Raw genomic sequence first — 22,499 nt, forward strand, 5'->3', positions numbered from 1 at the left:
TCCTAGAACCTTACTTCCACTGCATTCTGTTGGTAAAAGGAAGTCACAAAGCCAGTCCAGAGCCAAAGGTGGAGAAATAGAAAGAGTGACTTGCATACTCCTGGGAAGAATTGTTAGTGGTGATCTTCAGATATTGCCCTGTAGTCTTCCCTCAGGCTACAGTAGTTTACAGCCCTTCTGCTTACAGAATCTACTCACCCTTCCCAAGATCCCCAAAGTCTAGTCACAGCATTATTCTGAAGATTCAACATCATGGAGTCTGTGTCAAAGTAGAAGCCTCCTCTCATTAGGTGAAGGAAAGAGAAAAGTTCTCTTACTCTCCCACCTGCCCCTTCCCCCAACCCAACAATACATGCTGAGATAGGATAGCTGTTGTAACAATTCCTGTTCAAAAATGGAAGGAAACCGAGGCACATAGCAGATACTGGTCCTTAGTAATTCTGAAATCCAGCCAGGTACATGTTTTGAGGTTCCCATACTCTGGGGGACAGGGAATTTTCCTTGATTAGGGCCTAGTTCTGCCCTCCAGGATTGGTTTTATTAATATATTGTTCTCAGTTGCTCTTGGTTCTGTCTTTCAAGAAATCCTTCTTTTCCATAAAAATGGCTATTTTTTAACTTTCTCAATCTGTTTTTTGTTCATTGAAAGTAGGGAGTCCAGAGGTTTTCTTTTATTTTAACTATCTCTGATCATTATAGTCCATGGTGATATTACTCCTTTAAAAACTTTGTGGGTTTCTCATGTGTCAAGTTATAGTCTATACCATTGGATAACAGTTGTGCCTTTGAATCCCTACTTTGGAATGTGAGAGTGCTACGGCACCACAAACTCTTAGGGTTCTTATACCCCTTCTTACCTTACAGAGGGTCTGAGAGATACTACTTTAAATCTTCCTGAAGTTTCAAGGAAGGGTCTCAGTAGACTCACTCTGAGTTAGATTTTGACCCTGACCTGAGGCCCTTTTTTTTTTACAGCTAGTGAGTGCTTTGGATTTAATCTTTGCCTTGAGGTCATTTTTTTTCTTTTCTTTTGTTTTATTTGTTTTTATTTTTTATGAGAACCCAGTTCCTCACATATGCTGGGCAAGTGCTCCAACATTGAGCCACAACCCCGGGCCATTGAGGTCATTTTTTTACATTGGGCATCTTTTCTAGCTGGAGAGCCAGTCCTGGACCCTCTCTTTTCTCTATGTTCTCACTTAAAAGCTGAATGATTTCTTTAGCTCATTGTCTTGCAGTATAGCATACATGGCTAAGAAAAATATTTCAGCATTTTCTGCCTTTTACCTAGAAATCTCAACCAGACCCCTGAGTGCATTCCAAGTTACTATAAACAGTAGTCTCACTAATTATTCACATCGATGGAAATCTCATAAGCTGGGTCTTCCCTTTTCAGGTTCCAGAAATGGTTTCTTCACTTTTTCAAGTCTCCACTAACAGTCCTCTTATTAGCCTCCAGCCTTCACCTCTCCCAAGTCAAAGTTACATGTTTTAAGGTTTTTTTGTGGCATCGTTCCCCTTCTAGGTAATGATTTCTAATGTCATATAAATATTGCTACATAATAAATCACCCCAAAATCTGGGTGGATAAACACAACTGTTACCTTTCTGATGATTCTATGAGCTGTGAGTTATAGGGCACAGCAAGGGTGACTTGTTTCTGCTACATATGCTGGTGGTTCACTCGTGTGTCTGGGACTATAGTTCTCCTGCACCTGGCTTTTCTTGTTCCACATGGATAACCTGGTCTTTTTAACATGTAATTTAGGGAGGATTTGTTTGTTGTAACTAGATAAGGTCAACACTTTAATTAGGTGCTAGATCCCTTTGTGATGGTGGACTGCTCTGTGTTCTTCAGAATATACCATCACCATGTATGATACCAAAACCCGCGAGCTCCGCTGGAATGCCACCTACTTTGACTATGCAGCCTCACTGCCCGAGGACGACATGGACTACAGTAAGTACTCCTCGTGGGCTGCATGAGGTTGGCAGGCACATTCCATCTATGGGAAATGACCTCTCCAGAAAGAGGATTTCCTTTAAGATACCCTTTATCACTGGGTTTTGGGCTTGCTGTTGGCTTGTAGTAAAAATGTCCCAGTCAATATGACAGGGCCTGGGTGAGAAGTCTGAGGGGAACCAAAGTAGAATGGTAGTGAGTTTAGATGAAGAGGAAGGAGGGCATACCTTGTTGAGTCCCTGTGTGTCACAGAAGAAATTTACAAGCCCATGGACACTATAATTAAAAATCAGCACATAAGCCAGGCACAGTGACACATGCCTGTAATCCCAGCTACTCTTAACGTTGAGGCAGGAGGATGGCAAGTTTGAGGCCAACCTCAACAATGTAGTGATGACCCTGTCTCAAAATAAAAAATAAAAGGGCTGGATTGTAGCTCAGTGGTAAAGCACCCGCCAGGTTCAGTATCCAGTACAGGGGACTGGGGGCTCAGCATGTGTCATTAACAGCCTCATCAAGAAGGCTACTCTAACTGTGGCTCATCCCCTAGTTATTTCTCTAATCTACACTCCTCCAACTCAAATGATAACTAAAAACCAATTTGATCATCTTAACCTTAGTATCTGAAAATATGACTCTGCCTAGAATATTTTCATCTCTCTCTCTCTGAATGCTTCTTTGTGAGTGAGGTGTTCATAAGTCTGATTTGCAGCTTGATCTATGAATTTCAAACAATGCTATAAAATTTCAGATTAATAGGCAGTTCTATTGTCTCCTCTCTCCTTAGTATTTACTCTCTTATTAAACAGAATGGCAGAGAACATGACTGAAGAAATTGCCTTTGGGGGAATGGTCCTATCTTAGGTTTATACTGCAGGCAGCATCAGGTTCCCTGATATCAGTGTCTTGATATCAGGGAACCTGAACAAGTTCATGGAAACCATAAATTGTTCTGAGAATATTTCAGAAGTCTTGTTTTCTCTGAGTGACCGCAGCTTGCCAAGAGAGTAGAGGATGTGGTTGTGGGATAGAGTGAGACAGAATGTACTTTTGTTGTTTGATCTTTACAGAGATGTCCCACTTTGTGTCCAATGGTGATGGACTGGTGGTGACTGTGGACAGCGAATCTGGGGACGTCCTGTGGATTCAAAACTATGCCTCTCCAGTGGTGGCCTTCTACGTCTGGCAGCGGGAGGGTCTGAGGAAGGTGATGCACATCAATGTTGCTGTGGAGACCCTACGCTACCTGACCTTCATGTCTGGGGAGGTGGGTCGCATCACCAAGTGGAAGTACCCGTTCCCCAAAGAGACGGAGGCCAAGAGCAAACTGACGTGAGTCAGGGAACTCAGGGCGGAGGGTGGCAGCTGTGACACTGGCATTTAGTGTACCCTACATTGGAGGAGGCTAGGGGGCAAGACAGATATCTCCAAGGCCCTGAGGAACATCATGAGCCAAGACTGTCTCAATCAGAAACCCCAGAATATAAATACCAGGGGTTACCCCTGGATGCATCAGAGCTCTTGAATGTTAAAGTCAGAATTTGGGGTGAGAATGGGAAGGAAACCGCTGAAATAACTACAGTGCAATTTGGCTATATCTCTTGTGGAAATAGAAGAAATCTAAATTATTTATTTATTTGTTTTTGGTACCAGGGTTTGAACCCCAGAGATGCTTGACTACTGAGCCACATCCCCAGCCCTTTTTATTTTTTATTTTGAGACAGGATCTCACTAAGTTGCTAAGGCTGGCTTAAATTGTCCTGCCTAAACCTCCTGAGTCGCTAGTATTATAAACATGCACCACTGTGCGTGGCTAGAAATTTATTTTTTTTTAACTTCATGTATTTTCTAAATTTTTATTGTAAGCTGAGTTCATTTCAAAAAGCAGAAGAAAAAAAAGTGGTATGATATATCAAAGACTCAGTAGGCTGTGTTTTCCATCCCAACCTGCTAATAACCTGTCACGAAGTCACTTAACCATGGCTAGCCTCAGTTTCCCACTTTACAGAGTTGTGGGAAATATAAAGAAGATAATGTACATGAAAGTGTTGTCTAAATTATAAGACACTGCTCCTATGGAAGGTGTTTGTTGAAAGAGGCTTGGTGATTAGTAGATAACTGGCTCCACAAAGGCTGTAGATAGTAGTAGCCAGAAGCATCTAGAGGTGCAGCTCCCACTGTTGTACACTGATACCACCATCAGCCATGGCCCCATCCCCTCCACACTGCCCCAGACACGAACAGACTGCCTAGCTAGGGGACTAGAAGTTCTTACAAATCCCTCTGCTCTGGGCATCTGGAGGAGAGCAGTTGACTGTTCCTCTAGGCTCTGCTGAGCCTCTAGAATCCTTAAAAAGCCCCGAGACAGCATGGTAGTAACACTAGGGGTAGTGGTATGGAAATGCGCTGATCAGGATCATTCAAGAGTCTTACGCAGTGGGTGCTAAGCTGACTGGTCATCAGATATGGTCCTTTACACTGAGCAATGTGTAGCCCAGCCTTGGCATTTTGCAGATGAGGAAACTGAGGCTCATCCTTTGGCAGCTTGTCTATATTTTGGAAGGCAGCACATGAAGCTGGAACATGAAGTCCTGCTGTCCGATTCCTTGATGGCACCCCTGCCTCACACCCAACTCTCTCCTCCATGCCCAGGACTAATGAGGCTGTTCCTGTGGGCAGTATTCAGGGTTGACTCTGCTTTCCCAAAAACCCTCTTTTGTGGAATCTGTACATGAAATGACTCGAACACATGTGTCTTTTCTCCCAGGCCTACCCTGTATGTTGGGAAGTACTCCACCAGCCTCTATGCCTCTCCCTCCATGGTGCATGAGGGGGTTGCTGTTGTGGTGAGTCTGCTGCGGGGCTTGCAGATGCAGCCTTCTGTTCCTTTTCCACAAAGAACGACTTTGAATTATATAGGACATCCTGCTGGTTATGAACATGAGACACAGAGCTGAAAGTTTCAAGAGCAGCTTCTGCACATCCCATATTCTATTTTGAAAGCAAGATATGCAACAGAAGCAGCCTCCTAAAGCCGGAAGCATGGTTATTCCATGTTGCTCTTGTGTTCAAATCTAAGCTCCCAGGTGATGTCCAGGCCCTCTTCAAGCCAGGACCACCAAGTACTTGCAGCACCCTGTTAGTGTAGCCAAGTGCAGCTTCTCCCCGGTGCCCAGAGTTCCCTGTTCATCTTTCATCTGAGCATTTATTGGGACTGACATCACACTTCAAATGCCCTTCCTTCTTCCTTTTCCCTAATTCAAATCCCTTACATTCTTTGTGACCTCCCCAAGCCTCTGTGGACCTCACCAGCCTGCTGTGAGCAGTCTTTTCTTTGAATGTCTAAGGCATTATAATCCCAGCAGCTCACCCTGACCCTTCCAGTATCTGGGCTCTTTTGTTTGTACCTTGTCTTCCCAGCAAGTTGGTTACTGCTTGTGTGAGCAGGACAGTGCTGGAACCAGCTGGGCACCTAGATGGAATTGTTTCCATGAGTTGCATCCGTTGTGATTAGTAGACAGCCACTCATTCTCCTTCACTTAGATCTTCTCATCATGGTTTCTTGAAGCCTGTAACACACTTGCTGGTCCTCAGAACCCAGGTTAAGAACTGAAAGGGTGTCAGTGGAGCAGTCCTGTTCTGAGAAAGCAACTTCCCTTGCCTGGTCCTAAGGCCCCTGTGTCTTGCTCTGAGTGTTCTACACTAGAGCCCCACACTAGACACGGCTCATCTGGAGGCATGGCAGATCTATCAAGGCTCAGGATAATGGTTGGGGAGGTGTTCTGTGGGATCTGGGGAACCTGCTCTCCTGCAAGGGCTCCTGGACTCACCATGCTGTGTCTCCACAGCCCCGTGGCAGCACTCTTCCTTTGCTGGAAGGCCCCCAGACTGATGGTGTCACCATTGGGGACAAAGGGGAATGTGTGATCACACCCAGCACAGACCTCAAGTTTGACCCCGGACTCAAAGGGAAGAACAAGCTCAACTACTTGAGGAATTACTGGCTCCTGATAGGTAAGAGCTGGTCTCCAGAGGCAGCCTTAGCTGATGGCACACTGCCTCCTGGTGGACAAAAGCTGGCCTTGCTGGTTTCTAATGCTCCTGGCTGAAGGCACTGTGCTCTGTCACTTCAAGGTGGTCTTTAGACCTTGGAACATATTTTACTCTCAGGGAGATTAAACAGGATAGCCAGGTTATCAAAGAGGTGAGAGCTCTCAGAAATTGTTTATGTAGTGTTCCAAAATTCAGGTTCACAGTAACATAAACTTTGTGTGATTACCTGACACAAAAATGTCTATTTCTGGGGCTGGGGATATAGCTCAGTTGGTAGAGGGCTTGCCTTGCATGTACAAAGCCCTGGGTTCAATCCCCAACACCAAAAAAAAAAAAAAAAAAGTCTCTTTCTTATTTCTCACCGTGACCTTGTATAAGGAATCCTCTTATTTCTGTTTTATAACTAAGAAAACTGAGACTATTTCTATGGGAAGTTGGTTTGGAGTTCATGTGGGTGAGGAGCCAGGAGAGAAGAGGTTAAGACCAGGAGAATTGAAAGCCATGCAAGGTCAAAGGCTGCCCCGAGCCCCACTCTTTTCCTTTATTTTTCCGTTGTTGCCGTCATCACTAATGGTCCTGAGGTTGAACTGGAGGCCCTGCCAGAGGTTATAGGGTTAGAGGTGGAGTTGACAGGTGAGAGGCTTTGTGTTCCCAGAAAGTGTCCTAAGTAATTGAGCAAGATGGAGTTTTCTTGAATCACGTCTGCTCTTCTTATTTTTCCTTCTCTCTCTCCCTCCCCCCCGTTCTCTCTCTCTCTCTCACACACACACACACACACACACACACACACACACACAGACACACTCCAAATGGCGCTGTCTCCCAGGCAAAGGTAGGGATAAATCCCAGCGGGGCAGGCCAGAAGGCTGGTAGGGATGCCAGAATGCCATGGAAGTTGACAAGGCTTCTTCTCCCCATCCTCTTCCTCTTGGCACTTGCAGAAAGAGGTGAGTGCTGGATCTCTGGCACAGGGATGAGGACAGCTGGGAGACCCGATACCTAGGAAGCATCATGACCTACCAGGCAGTGGGTCTAGATGGAGCTGTGTGCCTAGGAGCTGTGGTGGGGAACCTGGTGTGCCTGAGCCCTGAGGTGCCCTTTACAGGTTGCCCAGCTCTGTTTTGTCTTCCTCCTGATTCCTTGTATCCGTTTTTTTTTTTCCTTATTGTTTTTAACAAATAATAGGCAAAGGAGACAATGAAAGATTTCTACTCCTTTCTTACAGAAGTAATTTGGGATGTATGCCCAAGTGGACCCATGATGGAAAAAAAATAGCTAATTGAGCAGAGGTCATTAAACTTACAAGGCTTTTCAGTTTTCTGTACCAGTTAAGGGGTACGTGAACTGCCTGCCAGTGATGAAGAAGTGACACTGAGGAGAATACAAAAAAAACATGGGGGGAAGGTCTTTATGGCTAAGTTGTAAAATTAGATCCCTTTAAAATGGTTTGTGCAAGAATGAAGACTAGGAAACTTAACAAATTATAAAGAAGTAGTTAAATAAGGATCTCACAATTCTGAGGTACCCTCTGAGGAACTCCACAGGTAGTCATTTTTAAATAACGCAGAGGGAGTACTGACAATCTTCTTGCAGACTAGGGCCATGTGGTGTACCCCTTTACATCCATGTATGTCCTTCAGTTTGGTTTTTGTGAAAGAGATTAAAGACACCCCAAGTTCACGCTCATTTTAAAGACAGAATAGCCTCATGAGCTTGAGAGGCATAATCTATGGTTGCCCTAAACAGTGGTCCTAACCTGTGATGCTCCCAGCATCACCCAAAGCTTTGTCAATGAGGCATGGACCAGCCCTGGAGGGCCTGATGCCGGAGGTCCAGGACCTAATTGATGCTGATAGATAAATAAATCACAAAGGCCAGGTACTATTAAGAACTGTAGGAGAGACAGGGAGTTTGGGCTTAGGACTTCCATAGCACCCTCTTGGTAGGCGTCCTATAGACAGGTGGGAGCACTAAGTGTGAGCGTTGGGGAAAGGGGCAGGTAGGATGCTGCAGCAGAGTGGCGCGTGGCACCTCATTTCTCTTAGCTGTAGGTCTCTTGTCAGTGGCCTCAGTTACCTGCAGTTATCCACATTCAGATTCCTGAGCATACCAGGGGTCTGAAGTGGGTAGTCACAAGGTGGGAGACCCTGCCCCTGAGCATCGGCGTGTCTCAGGGATCCTTGGTAATTGTTCAAAAGTGGGTTTCCTTTCAAGATGATGTTAAGCTGTAGGTGAGAAGAGATGGAGGCTGGATGAAGGACTGCAGGAGGATTTTCCAGGTCAAGAAACACCCAGCCTAGACTAGATCCTGCTAGTTTTCTTCTCCCATTTGTGTCACAGCTTCTGATGGGTTTGGGAGAATAATGGAGAGGTAGTAAGGTGAGAGAAACCTGAATCAGTGAGGTGTGATCCAAGTGAGAAAACAGAATAGAGCCTGACAGCCAGCAGCCATGATGAGGAGGCAGCCTGGCCATTTTAGGCCACACTGGAGACATTTAATTGAGATAAGTAGATTATCTCAATTAACATGATATCCCAGGTCCCAATTTTAGTCATCTCTCTTATGGTAATTTAAATCCAGCAGATGCTCAATAAATGTGTATTGAATGATAGATAGTCATGAACTAGTTGTGAGGAGAATGGTATGTGGGCATTCAGAGAGCTGCGACACCCCACATCCATCTGGCAGATGTGCTCTCTTGCTGTCTTATGAGTGACTCACCACGTCCTCAGACAGAAGCTGAGGCTGGGGCTGGCACTGCACTGAGAAGCTGTGCTGCTCAGAAGGGATGCTGGTTAGAGCGTGGAAGAAGAGCTCCTTGGACTCTGAACAGGCTTCCTAACACTTCACCTGTAACCTGGGCACAGAACCCACACAGGCCTCACTTTGGGACACTTCACAAACATCTCAAACCCTCTCATCTTTATTCTCTCTGTGAGACCCACAGTACTATATTCTACCAAGTAATGACATTTCTGTTTTGATGAAATTTTTTTGGTTGCTGCCTCTCATTTTCTCTCACTTTGTAGATGTGAGGGTTTGCCTTGTGGAACACCTCAGCAGGTGGTGACTGTTGCCTGAGTTTAGTGTTGAATGTCACCACTGCTTGGGAAACTGTTCTCAATCAAGGTTTGTTTCCTCTCGCAGGACATCATGAAACCCCGCTGTCTGCATCTACCAAGATGCTGGAGAGGTTTCCCAACAATCTACCCAAACATCGGGAAAATGTGATTCCTGCTGATTCTGAGAAAAAGAGTTTTGAAGACGTAAGTGAGGAGTGGCCAGCTGCTGGCTCTCCTGCCAGGCGTTGGGGGATAAGGCAGTAGACTTTGCCCTGCCTCAGAGCTCACAGTCTATCTGGAGGAGAGAGGACCACACCAGAATCCATAGCAAAGGAGATAAACTGTTCAAGGCTGCAGGGGAGGAGCAGGAAGTAATTCATGAAGGAAAGTACAAGAAAGGCCCAGGAGGGAGCAGGCCTGGAAGAACGGGGTGGGCTTGGCATGATGGGTGGGAGCAGGAAGGTCCTGGAAGGAAGGGAAGAGCAGAGGTGAGAGCCTGGGTAGGAATGAGGCTGGGATGCCCAGAGCTGGGCCGTGAGGAGACAGGCCCCACTGGATCTAAGGCTGCCAGGGAAAGAGCTGAAGGAAATGAGCCAGGGGCAAAAGGGAACCACTTCCCAAGTCTCAGACAAGCCTGTTGGAGGGGATAGGGCTTGGAGAAGAGGGGAGACCTGAAGTTTTATGAAGCCAAGGTCAGACTACTAACAGTTGCCTGGTTTGGTTGCTTGAAGTGGCAGAGGCTTGGTCTGGCAGGACCCCAGAGCACCTGGAGGGTAGTACCTTGGGCACAGGGAGGTTATTCAGGTAGCAGCTGCCCTGAAGTGCTGATGTTGTCTGTGGAGACGGGGTGTGCTAGTCAGGATCTCAGCTGAGAGAGAGGGCCCACACAAACTAGGGTAATTTGAGAATTACCCTAGTTTATTAGTGGCAGGACTGTTCAGACAGGTGTGGACAGTACCGGGGGTCTCATGAAAGGGGAGAGAGTGGAAGGGAACTCAGACCAGGAGCTGAGAGCGGCGATGGAGGGATCCTCAACCCAGCAGAACTCCTTGTTCTCCCACCTCTGTCTTATCTGCTGGTGCTCCCTGTTGGCTTCACCCAGTCAGAAACCAGAGGTGTGGAAGACCATGCTCTGGCCCCTGCAGGTCAGCCTTTGAGGATACAGCAGGTGCCCTGTGGAGGAGACCCCACACCACCAGCTGAAGTCCTTACTGAGTTTGGCCCTCACAGCTGCTGCCCTACCATGGGGGCCCAGGGATGGAGAAGGTGCCTGGGCTAGGGGAGGGTCAGGAATGAGAGCAGCTGCTGATGTGGAGCCCAAGGCCACAACAGATTCACTTGAGAGACTTAGGTTTTATCAAGAGGCAAAGGGTGATCATGGTCTCTTAAATAAGAGTTCAGGGCACAGCGTCTTTATCCATTACCTCTGGAGGCAGCCAGGTTGGAGAAATACACTGATTCTTAAAGCAGTGATTTGAATAGCATTGCCCTAAGAGCTTATTAAAGTCGTGCATATTCATTATTGAACACTTAGAAATAGAACTGTAAAGACCATACCCTTAACGTAACACCCAGAGGTAACCACAGTCCAGACTTATATATTTAACCATCTGGTCTTTAGCCACAGTTCTTTTAAAATCCATCAAAATACTCTCGCTCAGACAGTAATGAGGCTGACTCCTTAAACAAACACTCTCAAGCAGATATAGACGAAATGAGTATGGTTGCTGGTCACATGCTCTGCAAACACTCCTCAGTTGCCTGCTACACACCAGGCTGCCACACTTCCCATGCACAGTGGGAGATACTGGGTGGAGGTGTGAGCAGAGCTGGAAGTGCCTGGGAGGGCCCAGGGAGCAGCAGGGGAGAGAATGGTGTGGGAGGCTCACAGCCAGTGGGTAGGGAATCCCACTGGGATGGGAGGCTGTGTGCTCATCTAGTTGGGCAAACAGAAGAGGAAGTACCTGGAGCACTGGGTGTATGAGAGGCAACCGGCACATTTCTCAGGGATTCTGAGGAGCTTGGAGCTTTATCTGATTTGAACCTTCTAAATAAAATTTTCTTTAACAAAGACTTCTGGTGCTTCTTAAAAACTTTAGGAAAATAGTAGAATTCTTGAATAAATTATTTTAGTTTTAGAGTTACAATAAAAGTTTATATGTAATGTAAGAAAGCAACTTCATCTCAGCATTGAAGGGAGGAAGTGAGGGAGGGAAGGAGGGATAGAGAAAAAGGCAGCTTCATTACTTTATAGGCACATGATGGGGGGGGCTTTCCTTTTTAGTGTGAAATTATATCATCATATTGACTGTCAGCTTTTCACCAGATGTTGTTACAGATGATTTCAGTTTTTCCAGACATCAAATCTAGGATCAGAGGAGGAAGTTTTTGCCTTCATTGAACATTTTCAAAAGAATATCAGGTCAGATGTGATGGGACACACCTGTAATCCCAGCAAGTTGAAGGCTGAGGCAGGAGGATCACAAGTTTGAGTTCAGTCTGAGCAATGTAGTAGAACCTGTGTTAAAATAAAAATTTAAAAAGAGGCTGGGGCTGTAGTTCAGTAGTAGAGTGCTTGTCTAGCATGCATAGGGCTCTGGGTTCCATTCCCAGTACCACACACACACACACACACACACACACACACACACACAAAGAAATAATATCAGAGTCTAAAGGCACTTGCAAAAGTATTTTGCTTTGAAATATGTTTTTGAGAAATGGTAACATCATTATAGAAACATGTGGTCTTTCAGAGCCATTGCCTTGGAAGAAGCAACAGTTATCTGATGATGTAACTTTGATGTGCTCAGAAAAAAAATCCAGCACATTAGAGAAGGGTCCAATTATAACTAGGGATTCTCTTGATCTTTTACCTCACCTATATCTGGCCAGAAATTCTGCAATGACATAGTGATTCTCTCCTACCCCAGGTTATCAACCTGGTGGATCAGACAGAAAATGCACCAACCACTGTGTCTCAGGATGTGGAAGAGAAGTTGGCTCGTGCGCCTTCCAAGCCTGAGGCTCCTGTGGACTCCATGCTCAAGGACATGGCTACCATCATCCTAAGCACCTTCCTGCTGGTTGGCTGGGTAGCCTTCATCATCACCTACCCCCTGGTAAAGCTCAACCTTCCCCCCTACACCTAGCCTACTGCCCAATCCGTTCCTGCAATTCTCCACCTATCATCTTTATCAGACAAAAATGGCCAATGCATTTCTTTTCACATTTCAAAGTCAATATTTGAACCAGATGTGGTGGTGTACATCTGTAATCCCAGCTACTCATCATCAGTTCAAGACCCAGCCTAGGCAACTTAGTGAGACCCTGACTCAAAATAAAAAAGGGACTGGGGGTGTAGCTCAGTGGCAGAGCACTGCTGGGTTCAACCCCCAGTACCACAAAATAAAAAAAGAAAGAAAAGAAAGAAAGTCAATATTTGCTTATCTTAAAAAAATTTTTGTAGTTAGAGATGCTAGTGTTCTAGATAAGGACAATTTTGTACCTAAATCTTAATGTTTTTTAAAAAAACAGATTGCAAGAGCTGATTTATAAACCTGCCCTCAGATCATTTTGAGTAGTTAATTATGCCTTCTTTTTTAAGAACAGGGATAATAAACAAAACCCTTTCTTCCCTTGAAAATTGCCTCTTAGGTCAGTGAGAGCAAAAATGGTAGCGTGGAGATTCCTTTGACTTCTCAGTTGGAAATAATTGAGCAAAAATTCTGCCACTGAGGGGCAGCAGGTGGGATGAGACCTTGATCCCTCCAGCAAGTCCATGGAGCATCAAGTGTTGCCTCCTCAGAGCAGCAGTGCTCAGGCAGCCCTCGGGGGCCCGGGACAGCAAACCCTGCACACACTTTGCTTTCTGTGGACAGTCTATTCACCTGATAGTTTTTGAGGTCAATAGGCTCTGGGAACCTAAGCCTCCTCCCAGGGTGCTTAGCTAGTAAATGGTGTTTCCAGGACTTCAACCCCAGGTTAAGAGAAAGGGAGCTAGAAAACTCACCTGTGGGTTGTGGCTGCACTCAGGCCCCTGTAGTCATCCTCCTGTGCCAAGTAAGAGTGATCACAGGTTACTGCCTCTTCTAATGATGCTAGAGTGAACCTCTCAGGGTGCTGGAGAGGAGTGAGGGTTCAGGGAGGCAACATGATAGATGAAGCCCCATGCTGCCTTGTCACAGCCATGTGGCTGGGGCGGGTGGCAGTGAGGTTCCAAGCCCCAGCTTCCTAGCTGCCTTCTGTGGGCTGCCCAGGCGCTGACCTCCATCAAGCACACAGCTGTGGGGAGCTGGCCTCGCCCCACGCACCATATTGCCTCCCACCTCAGAACATCCTCCCCATTCAGTGTCACCTTTGCAACAACTCCCAGACTTCCATAAAACTCCTGAATTCTAGGATTAAGTAGAAGCCCCTTCCTCTGGGCCAGTCCTTCACCCAGGGTAGAATTTCCTCTCTCGCTTCTGCCTGGCAGCCATTCAACCTCCACTGGCCCTTCCAAGGTTGGGGCATGGCCATACTGGGAAGGGTCGCACTGGCAGAACGACCTCCAGTCATTGGACAGATTGTGCCTCTCTGTGGCTTCTCCCTGGTCTCATGTCTAGGGTCACATAAAGTACACCTGGTCCCCTGCCTCGAGGAGCCATTTCTTTCCTGTGCTTGCTTCCCTGTGGAATACCACAACACCTACCTGGATGTGTTTGTTTGCAGAGCATGCATCAGCAGCAGCAGCTCCAGAACCAGCAGTTCCAAAAGGAACTGGAAAAAATCCAGCTCTTGCAGCAACAGCAGCTACCCTTCCATCCGCCTGGAGAATTGACCCAGGACGTCGAGCTCCTGGACACATCAGGCCCCTACTCAGAGAGCTCAGGCACCAGCAGCCCCAGCCCGTCCCCCAGGGCTTCCAACCACTCTCTGCACTCTGGCAGCTCTGTCTCCAAGGCTGGTGCCGGCCCCTTCCTGGAGCAGGATGAGGAAGGTAAAGCCAGTTGCCATTTTGGTGCTGCTTTATCTTTCTGTTGAATTCTACCTGAGACGTAGAGCACACCCCATCCTTCTGCAGTGTCTGCTTATCTTATCTCCGTGACATGATAAAGGGCCATTTCTAATGCAAAGAAACAATACAGGGGAGGAGACAGCAGCCCTGGGCATAAATGGGCAGTGAGCCATGCTGGCCCTTGTGTGGAGCCTTTTAAATCCCAACTCTTAATTAGAGGTCAGGAAGCTGGCAGCCATTTTAGCTTTGAAATTCTTTAGGTGGAACTGTTTAAAACAATCTCTTCTTTTTCTCCTTTTGTGCCAGATGAGGAAACCAGCATGGTGATAGTTGGGAAAATTTCTTTCTGCCCCAAGGATGTCCTGGGCCATGGAGCTGAGGGCACAATTGTGTACCGGTGAGTAGAGTGGCCGGTCCTGCGCCCTTCCTACCAAGTGTGTGAGTGCCTGTCAATTGCAGGCTGAGAGTCAGGCTCCAAAGGCACCACAGGATCAAAGTGGTGACCATGGCAGGTGAGACCCACATCCACAAAGCTTGTATACTAAAAGAGAAGTGATGTCCATGGGGTTGCTAGTGGTCAGTCTGTGAGACTGATAAGGTGACCTCTATGTCACAGGAGGACACTGTGGGTCCATAAGTCTCATCTCATTTCCATAGCCTGCTTGCACCAGTCAAACACAACTGTTGCTCCTTGTCCTACAGGGGCATGTTTGACAACCGTGATGTGGCTGTGAAGAGGATCCTCCCCGAGTGTTTTAGCTTTGCAGACCGTGAGGTCCAGTTGTTGCGAGAATCAGATGAGCACCCGAATGTCATCCGTTATTTCTGCACGGAGAGGGACCGGCAGTTCCAATATATTGCCATTGAGTTGTGTGCAGCCACCCTGCAGGAGGTGGGTATGACTGGCCTTTAGGTGCGAAGGGCCACTGACAGCTTTGCCATGGCCCCTGTGGACAGCCTCCCTTCCCCTGTCAACTGGGATGTTGTTTTAGGGATTGCCAGTTTGTTATTGTGCTTTATGAACCTGATTGAAATTGCAGTATAGGAGACTATCATGCTAAGTGAAATAAATTAGTCCCAAAAAACCAAAGACCAGATGTTCTCTCTAATATGCAGATGCTAACTCACATTAAGGGGGAAGTTTGGGGGAAGAATAGAGGTTCTTTGGATTAGACACAGGGGAATGAAAGGAAGGAAGAGGGGAGGAAATAGGAAATACAGTAGAATGAATCAGACATAACTTTCCAGTGTTCTTATACACAACCATATACTCCCCATTGTGTACAACAAAACTGGGAAGTTCCACTCCACACATGTACGATATGTTAAAATACATTCTACGGTCATGTATAACTAAAGAGAACAAATAAACAAAATTTTTAAAAATCACAGTACAATGAAACGTACTCCTTTTAAATGTATAGTTTAATGCATTTTGACAAATGTATATATATCCGTTTAACCACAAACACCAAATGTAGAATATTTTTGTCACTCCAGTTGTATGTGTTTATTTATTTATTCGTTTATTGGTACTGGGGATTGAACTCAGGGATGCTTTACCTGTAAGCTACATCCCTCACACTCTTTTTTTTTTAATATTTATTTTTTAGGTGTACACAATACCTTTATTTTATTTATTCATTTTTATGTGGTGCTGAGGATCGAACCCAGGACCTCGCACGTGCTAGGCAACTGCTCTACTGCTGAGTCGCAGTCCCAGCCCCGTCCCTCACACTCTTTATTTTTTATTTTGAGATAGGATCTTGCTAAGTTGCTTAGAGCTTCACTGAATTGGGGAGGCTTGCCTCAAACTTGGATCCTCTTGCCAGTTTTAACTTGAGAGGCTAAGGCAAGAGGATCCATGTTTAAGGTGCACCACACCCAGCTCACCCCAGTTTTAATGGGGTGGTCTTCTGAACACGCCTGGACAGTCTTGGTTTGTAGTTGGAATGTGTCTCCCCTTTTGCCTTCAAGGAACCTGTTCAGTTATTATTCCCATCTCTGGTCATGGCTGGTGTGTGCTTGGAGGTTGCTTGTTGATGAGTGAAGACTGTATAGTTATCCAGCAGACTTATTTCACTCTGTTCCCAGGCTTACCTTAAAACATTTCAGTATCATTTGGATTCCTCTGCAGGCTTACCTATATGAGGCAGTGAACTTGAATGTCTTGCCGCCTTCTTCTTCTTTTTTTTTTAATAACTTTTTTCTTTAAGACATAAATCTTTATTTTTATTTATTTATTTTTATGTGGCGCTGAGGATCTAACCCAGGGCCTCATGCATGCGAGGCAAGCGCTCCACCCCTGAGCCACAACCCCAGCCCCCGCCTTCGCCTTCTTATTTTTCTTATTGTAAATTAGTACATTGGAGCTTTACTTATTTGTTTAAGTCAGTCTATAACTAGGAGATCTGTTGGGAAATATGAATTTCAATAGAGAATGTTGGTAATAATGGAATCGGGAATGAGCTCAGGATCTAAGAAGTCCTGAGGGCTGCGATATGACCTTGCCATTGTGTCTTTTGCAGTACGTAGAGCAGAAGGACTTTGCCCACCTTGGCCTAGAGCCCATCACCTTGCTGCAGCAGACCACCTCAGGCCTGGCACACCTCCACTCCCTCAACATTGGTAAGAGGCTCCTCAGGGGCCAGTGGGGGTATCTGCCTGGTACATCACAGTTGTACAAGGGTGAAGGGGGACCCTAGGTGGTTTCTTGACAAGTTGGATTAGAATATAAGAGGGAACCTTACGTAGTTTAAAACCTTTAGAGAGGATAGTGGGTATATTGGGGTTTGACAAGAACCCATTTCCCCCTTATGGGAGGCTGGGGTTGCTCATGGTAAGCACTGGATGAATCTGGAATTCTCTCTTAGTTCACAGAGATCTGAAGCCCCACAACATTCTCCTCTCCATGCCCAATGCACACGGCAGGATCAAGGCCATGATCTCTGACTTTGGCCTCTGTAAGAAGCTGGCGGTGGGCAGGCACAGCTTCAGTCGCCGTTCCGGGGTGCCTGGCACCGAAGGCTGGATTGCCCCAGAGATGCTGAGTGAAGACTGCAAGGAGAACCCTGTGAGTGCTGGACATGGCCTCTGAAGACCACAGACCCAGTCATTGTGCCTCCATAGTCAGAACCATCAAATTCAAGTTTTGGGGGCTGAGGCACATGTTCCTGCTTTAACAGAAAGCTCCTATGCAAACATTTCCATATTGTCTCATACTCAGATACATGAGGGGGCAAATATGGGCAGTTGTCTATTTTTTTATCCTATTTTTTTTAATATTTATTTTTTAGTTGTAGTTGAACACAGTATCTTTATTCTATTTATTTATTTATATGTGGTGCTGAGGATCAAACCCAGAGTCTTGCACGCACTAGGCAAGTGCTCTACCGCTGAGCCCCAGCCCATGGTCCTATTCTTCTAATCACTTTTAAATCACATTTTTTACTTGGGGGAACTGGGGAATCAGGGTGTATGTGGGATAAGCAAACCTCCAGTTTTCATTATTTTTTATATTTGTTTTTGTTTTCCCCACTTTTTAATTTGAAGAGTTTTAGACATGCAGAAAATTTGAATGTTATTGTGACCTATGTTCCTCTATATGTCGATGATTTGCTATATTTGCTTTGTCTTTCTCTTGCTGAATTATTGGCATAGAAGTAGCAGCATTCCAAGCCTGTATACCTCTATATACAGCAACAGTGTCTCTTAGGAACAAGTACCTTCTACTTGGTCACCACCATGTCATTATTACACCTGAACATTCAATAGTGTTCTCATCCTATCACCTAATATTCACATTTCCAGTTAGTCCCCAAAGTCTTCTCTAGGGCTGGATTCTGTTTACCAGGACCCCATCGATTCTTCTGCATCGCATTTGATTTTATCTTCCTAAATTCCAGTTGTCTCCCACCTATTTTATTTCTTGTTGATTACATTTGGAGAGGATAGGAATACCCTGTTCGGGGTTTGTTTGCCTATTTCTTTATGACAGTCTTTAATATTTCTCTCTATTCTTTATATTTCCTGTGAACTAGATGTTAGGTCTGGAGGCCTGATTAGATTCCAGTGAAATGTTTTGGGCAAAAACAAAACACAAATCACTACATCAGGAAGTGTATGATAGCAAATTGTACCCTTGTTATTGTACTCCTATTAGTAATGCCCACTTGAGTCACCTGTGTCTGCTGATCTCTCTTCTGTAAAGGTTCATTTCTCCCTTTGTTGTTAGCAAGTCATGTGCAGGGTGACCCTCTGGCACAGTGGGTGTTGAAGTCCTTCACCCAGTGGCTTTCATCTATTGACCATGCTTCCTGAAGCACTCATTGCAAAGAAATTCTTCATTTATTATCTGGTATTTAGCTCCAATTTTAACTCCTTTTCTATTTCTTTCTTAATCACTGTGGACTCAAGATTCAAGTAATAGTCAATGGTAGTCATTCTTTTTTTTTTTTTTTTGTCCTTACTCCTTTTGATACTTAAAATGTCCCAAATTTGGCCAACAAGATCCCGTTAAGCTGGCTTTGGCATCCATTTGCTAAGAGTAAGCTCATATTTGGACATCTTTCTTTGTAGCACAAGTCATCAAAGGCTCGTCTTGTCCCTTCCTTGATCCAGAACTGGGCGGGATGAGCCATCTCAAACAGAACAAATAGGGTAGAATCCCTCTTATCCAGTTCCCTGGGGACAGCAGCCTGTCAATTATCACAAGTCAGAAACAATGATGAATTATTAAGAAAATACACACGTATCTTAAATACATTTTTTTTCCTAGTACTGGTGATTGAAACCAGGGGCACTGTACCACTGAGCTATGTCCCGGGTCCTTTTTTCTTTCATTTTGAGATATGTTCTCTTTAAGTAGTGGAATCTGGTCTCTAAGTTGTAATCCTCTGGCCTCAGCCACCCAAGTTGCTGGTTATAGGTGTGCACCACCACGCCCAGCTTTTAAACACATTTTCACTTAAAGCAAGTTATGTAGTTCTTTAAGTAATAGGAAATTTCTGCCATAGGTCAAGGTTTTGTTTTATTTTTTTCAAATTTGGGTCTGACTGATTGAAGTTGTTCATTTCTCTCGAACAATATTCATATGCCACTTTTGATGAGGCTCAGACATTTCAAACATGTCCTAAGGGGCTTGAGAGCCGAATCCTTTGTGTCCCAGTCCAGTACTGTTGGTTCACAGCAGTTTGGTAGCCACTCCCTTTTATTGAGTCTTCCCAAAGATTCAGCGGACCTCTCACTTTGTAGAACTCATATTTTATCAGCTTAGGGAATATTTAAATGACAAGTACAAATGGCAGTAGTACATTTGGGGATGAACTGAACTGGGACCCAGGAAGGCTGGAAAGGCACATGGCTGGAGTCCCCACTGCTGGACTCCACCTCTTATATTTTCCACAGAACAATTTGGGAGAAAAGCCAGGGATTCTTCATGACCTTCCATGCTGGAGAAAACAGGCCCTTAACAATGTAGCAGTTCCTTCGGCCTCTCCACAGGCCAAAACAGAACAAAACCTCCCTGCCCTCAGTGTGGCCTTTGCTGGGAATGAGAGGCAGCATGAGCTGCAGAAGGCATGGGGGGTGGCACGGCACCGTGGGAAGGTGCAGGGGCAGGAAAAAGATCCAACAATGGTGGCTGTGTTCCAGGTGTAAAATTAGAAGACCTGTCCTGGCAGGTCACTGTCTAGGAGGGACCCTGAGCTTGTCCTCAAACCTTTCTGTCTATGTCCTCATCTGGGAATGCTCACCCCACAAGGCTGTGGTGAGGCTAAACAAATGTGCTACGTTGTTAAGGGCCTGTTTTCTCCAGCATGGAAGGCAGTGAAGAGTCCCTGGATTTTCTCACAAGTTGTTCTGTGGAAAACATAAGAGGTGGAGCCTAGCAGTGTGGACTCCAGCCATGTTCAGGGACCCCCTTATGGTAGACCTTAAGGAGCATGAGCTACAAATCACACACTGTGTCTCTTTAAAGAGAGGCTCACCTGGACACTGAGCAGTTTGACAGGATAAGTGAGAGGTGATATCAGAAGATGTCAAAAACTGTTGTTTTTGTTAAGATGGCACCTGGCACTTTGCCAGGAGGAGTGGTTTGTGAAGTAACGCCAGCAAGCCATTAAGATGATAAGGATTCCTTAATGACTGACTGCTGTATCTAGATGATGTTAATTAAGTTAAGCTGTGTGTAATTAGTTGGGTATATGTACCTCTGCTGTCCTGCAGAAAAGCGGCTCCTGCTACCTTGGGTGCCCTTTGAGTTCTCACTCAGTTCCTGCTGAGTTCACTCGCAATAAAGTAGTTCCCACTTCAACCTTCAAGTTGCTTGTCACCTCTCCGTTATTTTGCCCAGCCGGACTATGGCAAAAAACGACTTCACTGGAAATCTGTTTGCTGCCAATTTTGAACCCCAAACAGATTCCTTTACTAACAAAGTCTAGATACCTATTATGTGCTGGCACCTTTTAGGCACGAGGGCATAGCAGGAAAGTGAACACGGAGGTCCCCACCAATGAGGACTCTGCTGTTGGGTAAAGAGCCTCTAACTGCTAGGGGAGCCACCTTCGGGCAAACACTGTTGTTTTAAGTCGCTGTTTTCCCATATTAATGCATTTAGTCTTCACAACACCCCTTGAGAACAAACCATCACTGTCCTTATCTTACACATGAGGAAGCCGAGGCACAGTGATCAAGGCCGAGAGGCAGAGCCGGCATTCCAGGCAGTTGGCTCCCAAGACCACTTCTTCCACTGTGACCATGACACCAAGACTGCTCTGTGCAATTAAGATCTATCAGCTGATTCTCCTAAGACACTTTCCAGGGGGCTAAAGTGGCAGCAGTACTCTTCCTCCCTAGTTGTGAGTGAGGCAAGAGCTCTGCCTGAGACCTCTCATGCCCTGCGTTTCTTTTCAGACCTATACAGTGGACATCTTCTCTGCAGGCTGTGTCTTTTATTACGTCATCTCTGAGGGCAGCCACCCCTTTGGCAAGTCCCTGCAGCGGCAGGCCAACATCCTCCTGGGTGCCTACAGCCTTGAGTGCTTCCACCCAGAGAAGCATGGTGAGTGGGTGGGGACTGGTCTGGCGTTGCCTCTACACTCCTGCTGCTCCCCCTGGGCTTCAGGGTGTACCAGGGCTGGGGGAGGGATGGCTAGAGTTATCCTTGGAGCACCAAGGTGTTCTGAGGTTCCTGCAGAACCTGTGCCCTGGGCAAGGCCCTCTGGAGACCTGTTTTTTCCAGCTTGTGATATATAAGGCTTGAATAATCTAAGGTTTCTTCCTGTACTGGCATTTGAGAGGACAAATTGTCTGTGGTTCATAAGTGACTGTGTGAGAGCACATGGTCAGTGGACACATTCTGTGCTGGGATGGATAGACTCTGTCTTCCCTCTCCTGGCTCAGGCACAACAAGTCTTTCTTCCTTACTTTGGAGTTTACTAGGTTCTAATGCCCATGATAGCCTAATGCTGTCTCTTGAAAAAAACTAAAACTAAATTATTGTTTTGCTTAGGGGTTAACTTTTCTTATTCATTATAACAAACGATTATCATAAAGGCCAATATTTCCATTATACATTATTTGATGATTGCTCTTAACTTTTTGGTATATAGTACCAATCACTTATCTAGAAATATGTGCACACGTTTATAAAATGGGCTTAAGTTACTACTTCCCAACAGGCTCATTTTTCAACTTCACCTTGAATGTCTCTCCATGTCAATCCACATCTAGCCACACCATCATTTTAATAGCTCATCATCCAGTACCTGGAGACACAGAGTGTCTCCCAAGTCCCCAGTATTAGGTATTTTCAATCACTCCTTTCACAAAACACACAGAGGACTCCCCTTTATTAGCTGAAGTTTGGTGTGAGTTTTTAATTATCTTATTGGAGTTAATTCCTGTAAGTGGAATCCTGCATTCAAAGGTATGCAGATTTTAAAGGTTTTTGGTATTTTGTTGTGACTTTGGGTATAATAATGGGTCGCTTATTTTCCTCCTTTGCAGAAGACGTCATTGCACGTGAGCTGATAGAGAAAATGATTGCCATGGATCCTCAGCAGCGGCCCTCAGCGAAGCATGTTCTGAAACACCCGTTCTTCTGGAGCCTGGAAAAGCAGCTGCAGTTCTTTCAGGTACATGTGTCTGTTTCTCCACCCCAAGCTTTCATTCATGTCTTCCTGATTTTGAAAATGGAGAAAAGGACAAAGACTAAAACAAAAGACCCAGAATCCTATAACCAAAATAGAACCATGGCGGCAGGTTAATGTATTTATTTCATACTGGTAAAAATTTAATTGGGGTTACACCATACATATAATTAGGAATTATTATTATTATTATTATTTCTTCTTCTATACTTAGTGTTTTAAGTATTTTTCATGTTAGAGTTCTAAAATTTTAATGACTATTTTATCATAT

General features: G+C 45.4%; 1 protein-coding gene across 1 annotated transcript in view; it reads left to right on the forward strand.

Moving 5' to 3' along the window:
- Positions 1–22,499, forward strand: part of Ern1 (endoplasmic reticulum to nucleus signaling 1) — an 87,339-nt gene that overhangs the window by 56,984 nt on the left and 7,856 nt on the right. Inside the window, exons 9-21 of the mRNA XM_076870652.2 lie at positions 1,859–1,960; positions 3,034–3,295; positions 4,731–4,809; positions 5,812–5,977; positions 9,165–9,283; positions 12,013–12,201; positions 13,793–14,060; positions 14,385–14,475; positions 14,781–14,970; positions 16,607–16,706; positions 16,952–17,151; positions 20,991–21,138; positions 22,086–22,213. Of these exons, the coding sequence (XP_076726767.1) occupies positions 1,859–1,960; positions 3,034–3,295; positions 4,731–4,809; positions 5,812–5,977; positions 9,165–9,283; positions 12,013–12,201; positions 13,793–14,060; positions 14,385–14,475; positions 14,781–14,970; positions 16,607–16,706; positions 16,952–17,151; positions 20,991–21,138; positions 22,086–22,213 (2,042 nt within the window). The remainder of the gene's footprint in view (positions 1–1,858; positions 1,961–3,033; positions 3,296–4,730; positions 4,810–5,811; positions 5,978–9,164; positions 9,284–12,012; positions 12,202–13,792; positions 14,061–14,384; positions 14,476–14,780; positions 14,971–16,606; positions 16,707–16,951; positions 17,152–20,990; positions 21,139–22,085; positions 22,214–22,499) is intronic.

The sequence above is a fragment of the Callospermophilus lateralis genome, chromosome 11 (assembly GCF_048772815.1).
Source record: "Callospermophilus lateralis isolate mCalLat2 chromosome 11, mCalLat2.hap1, whole genome shotgun sequence".
In the NCBI taxonomy this organism is placed as follows: domain Eukaryota; kingdom Metazoa; phylum Chordata; class Mammalia; order Rodentia; family Sciuridae; genus Callospermophilus; species Callospermophilus lateralis.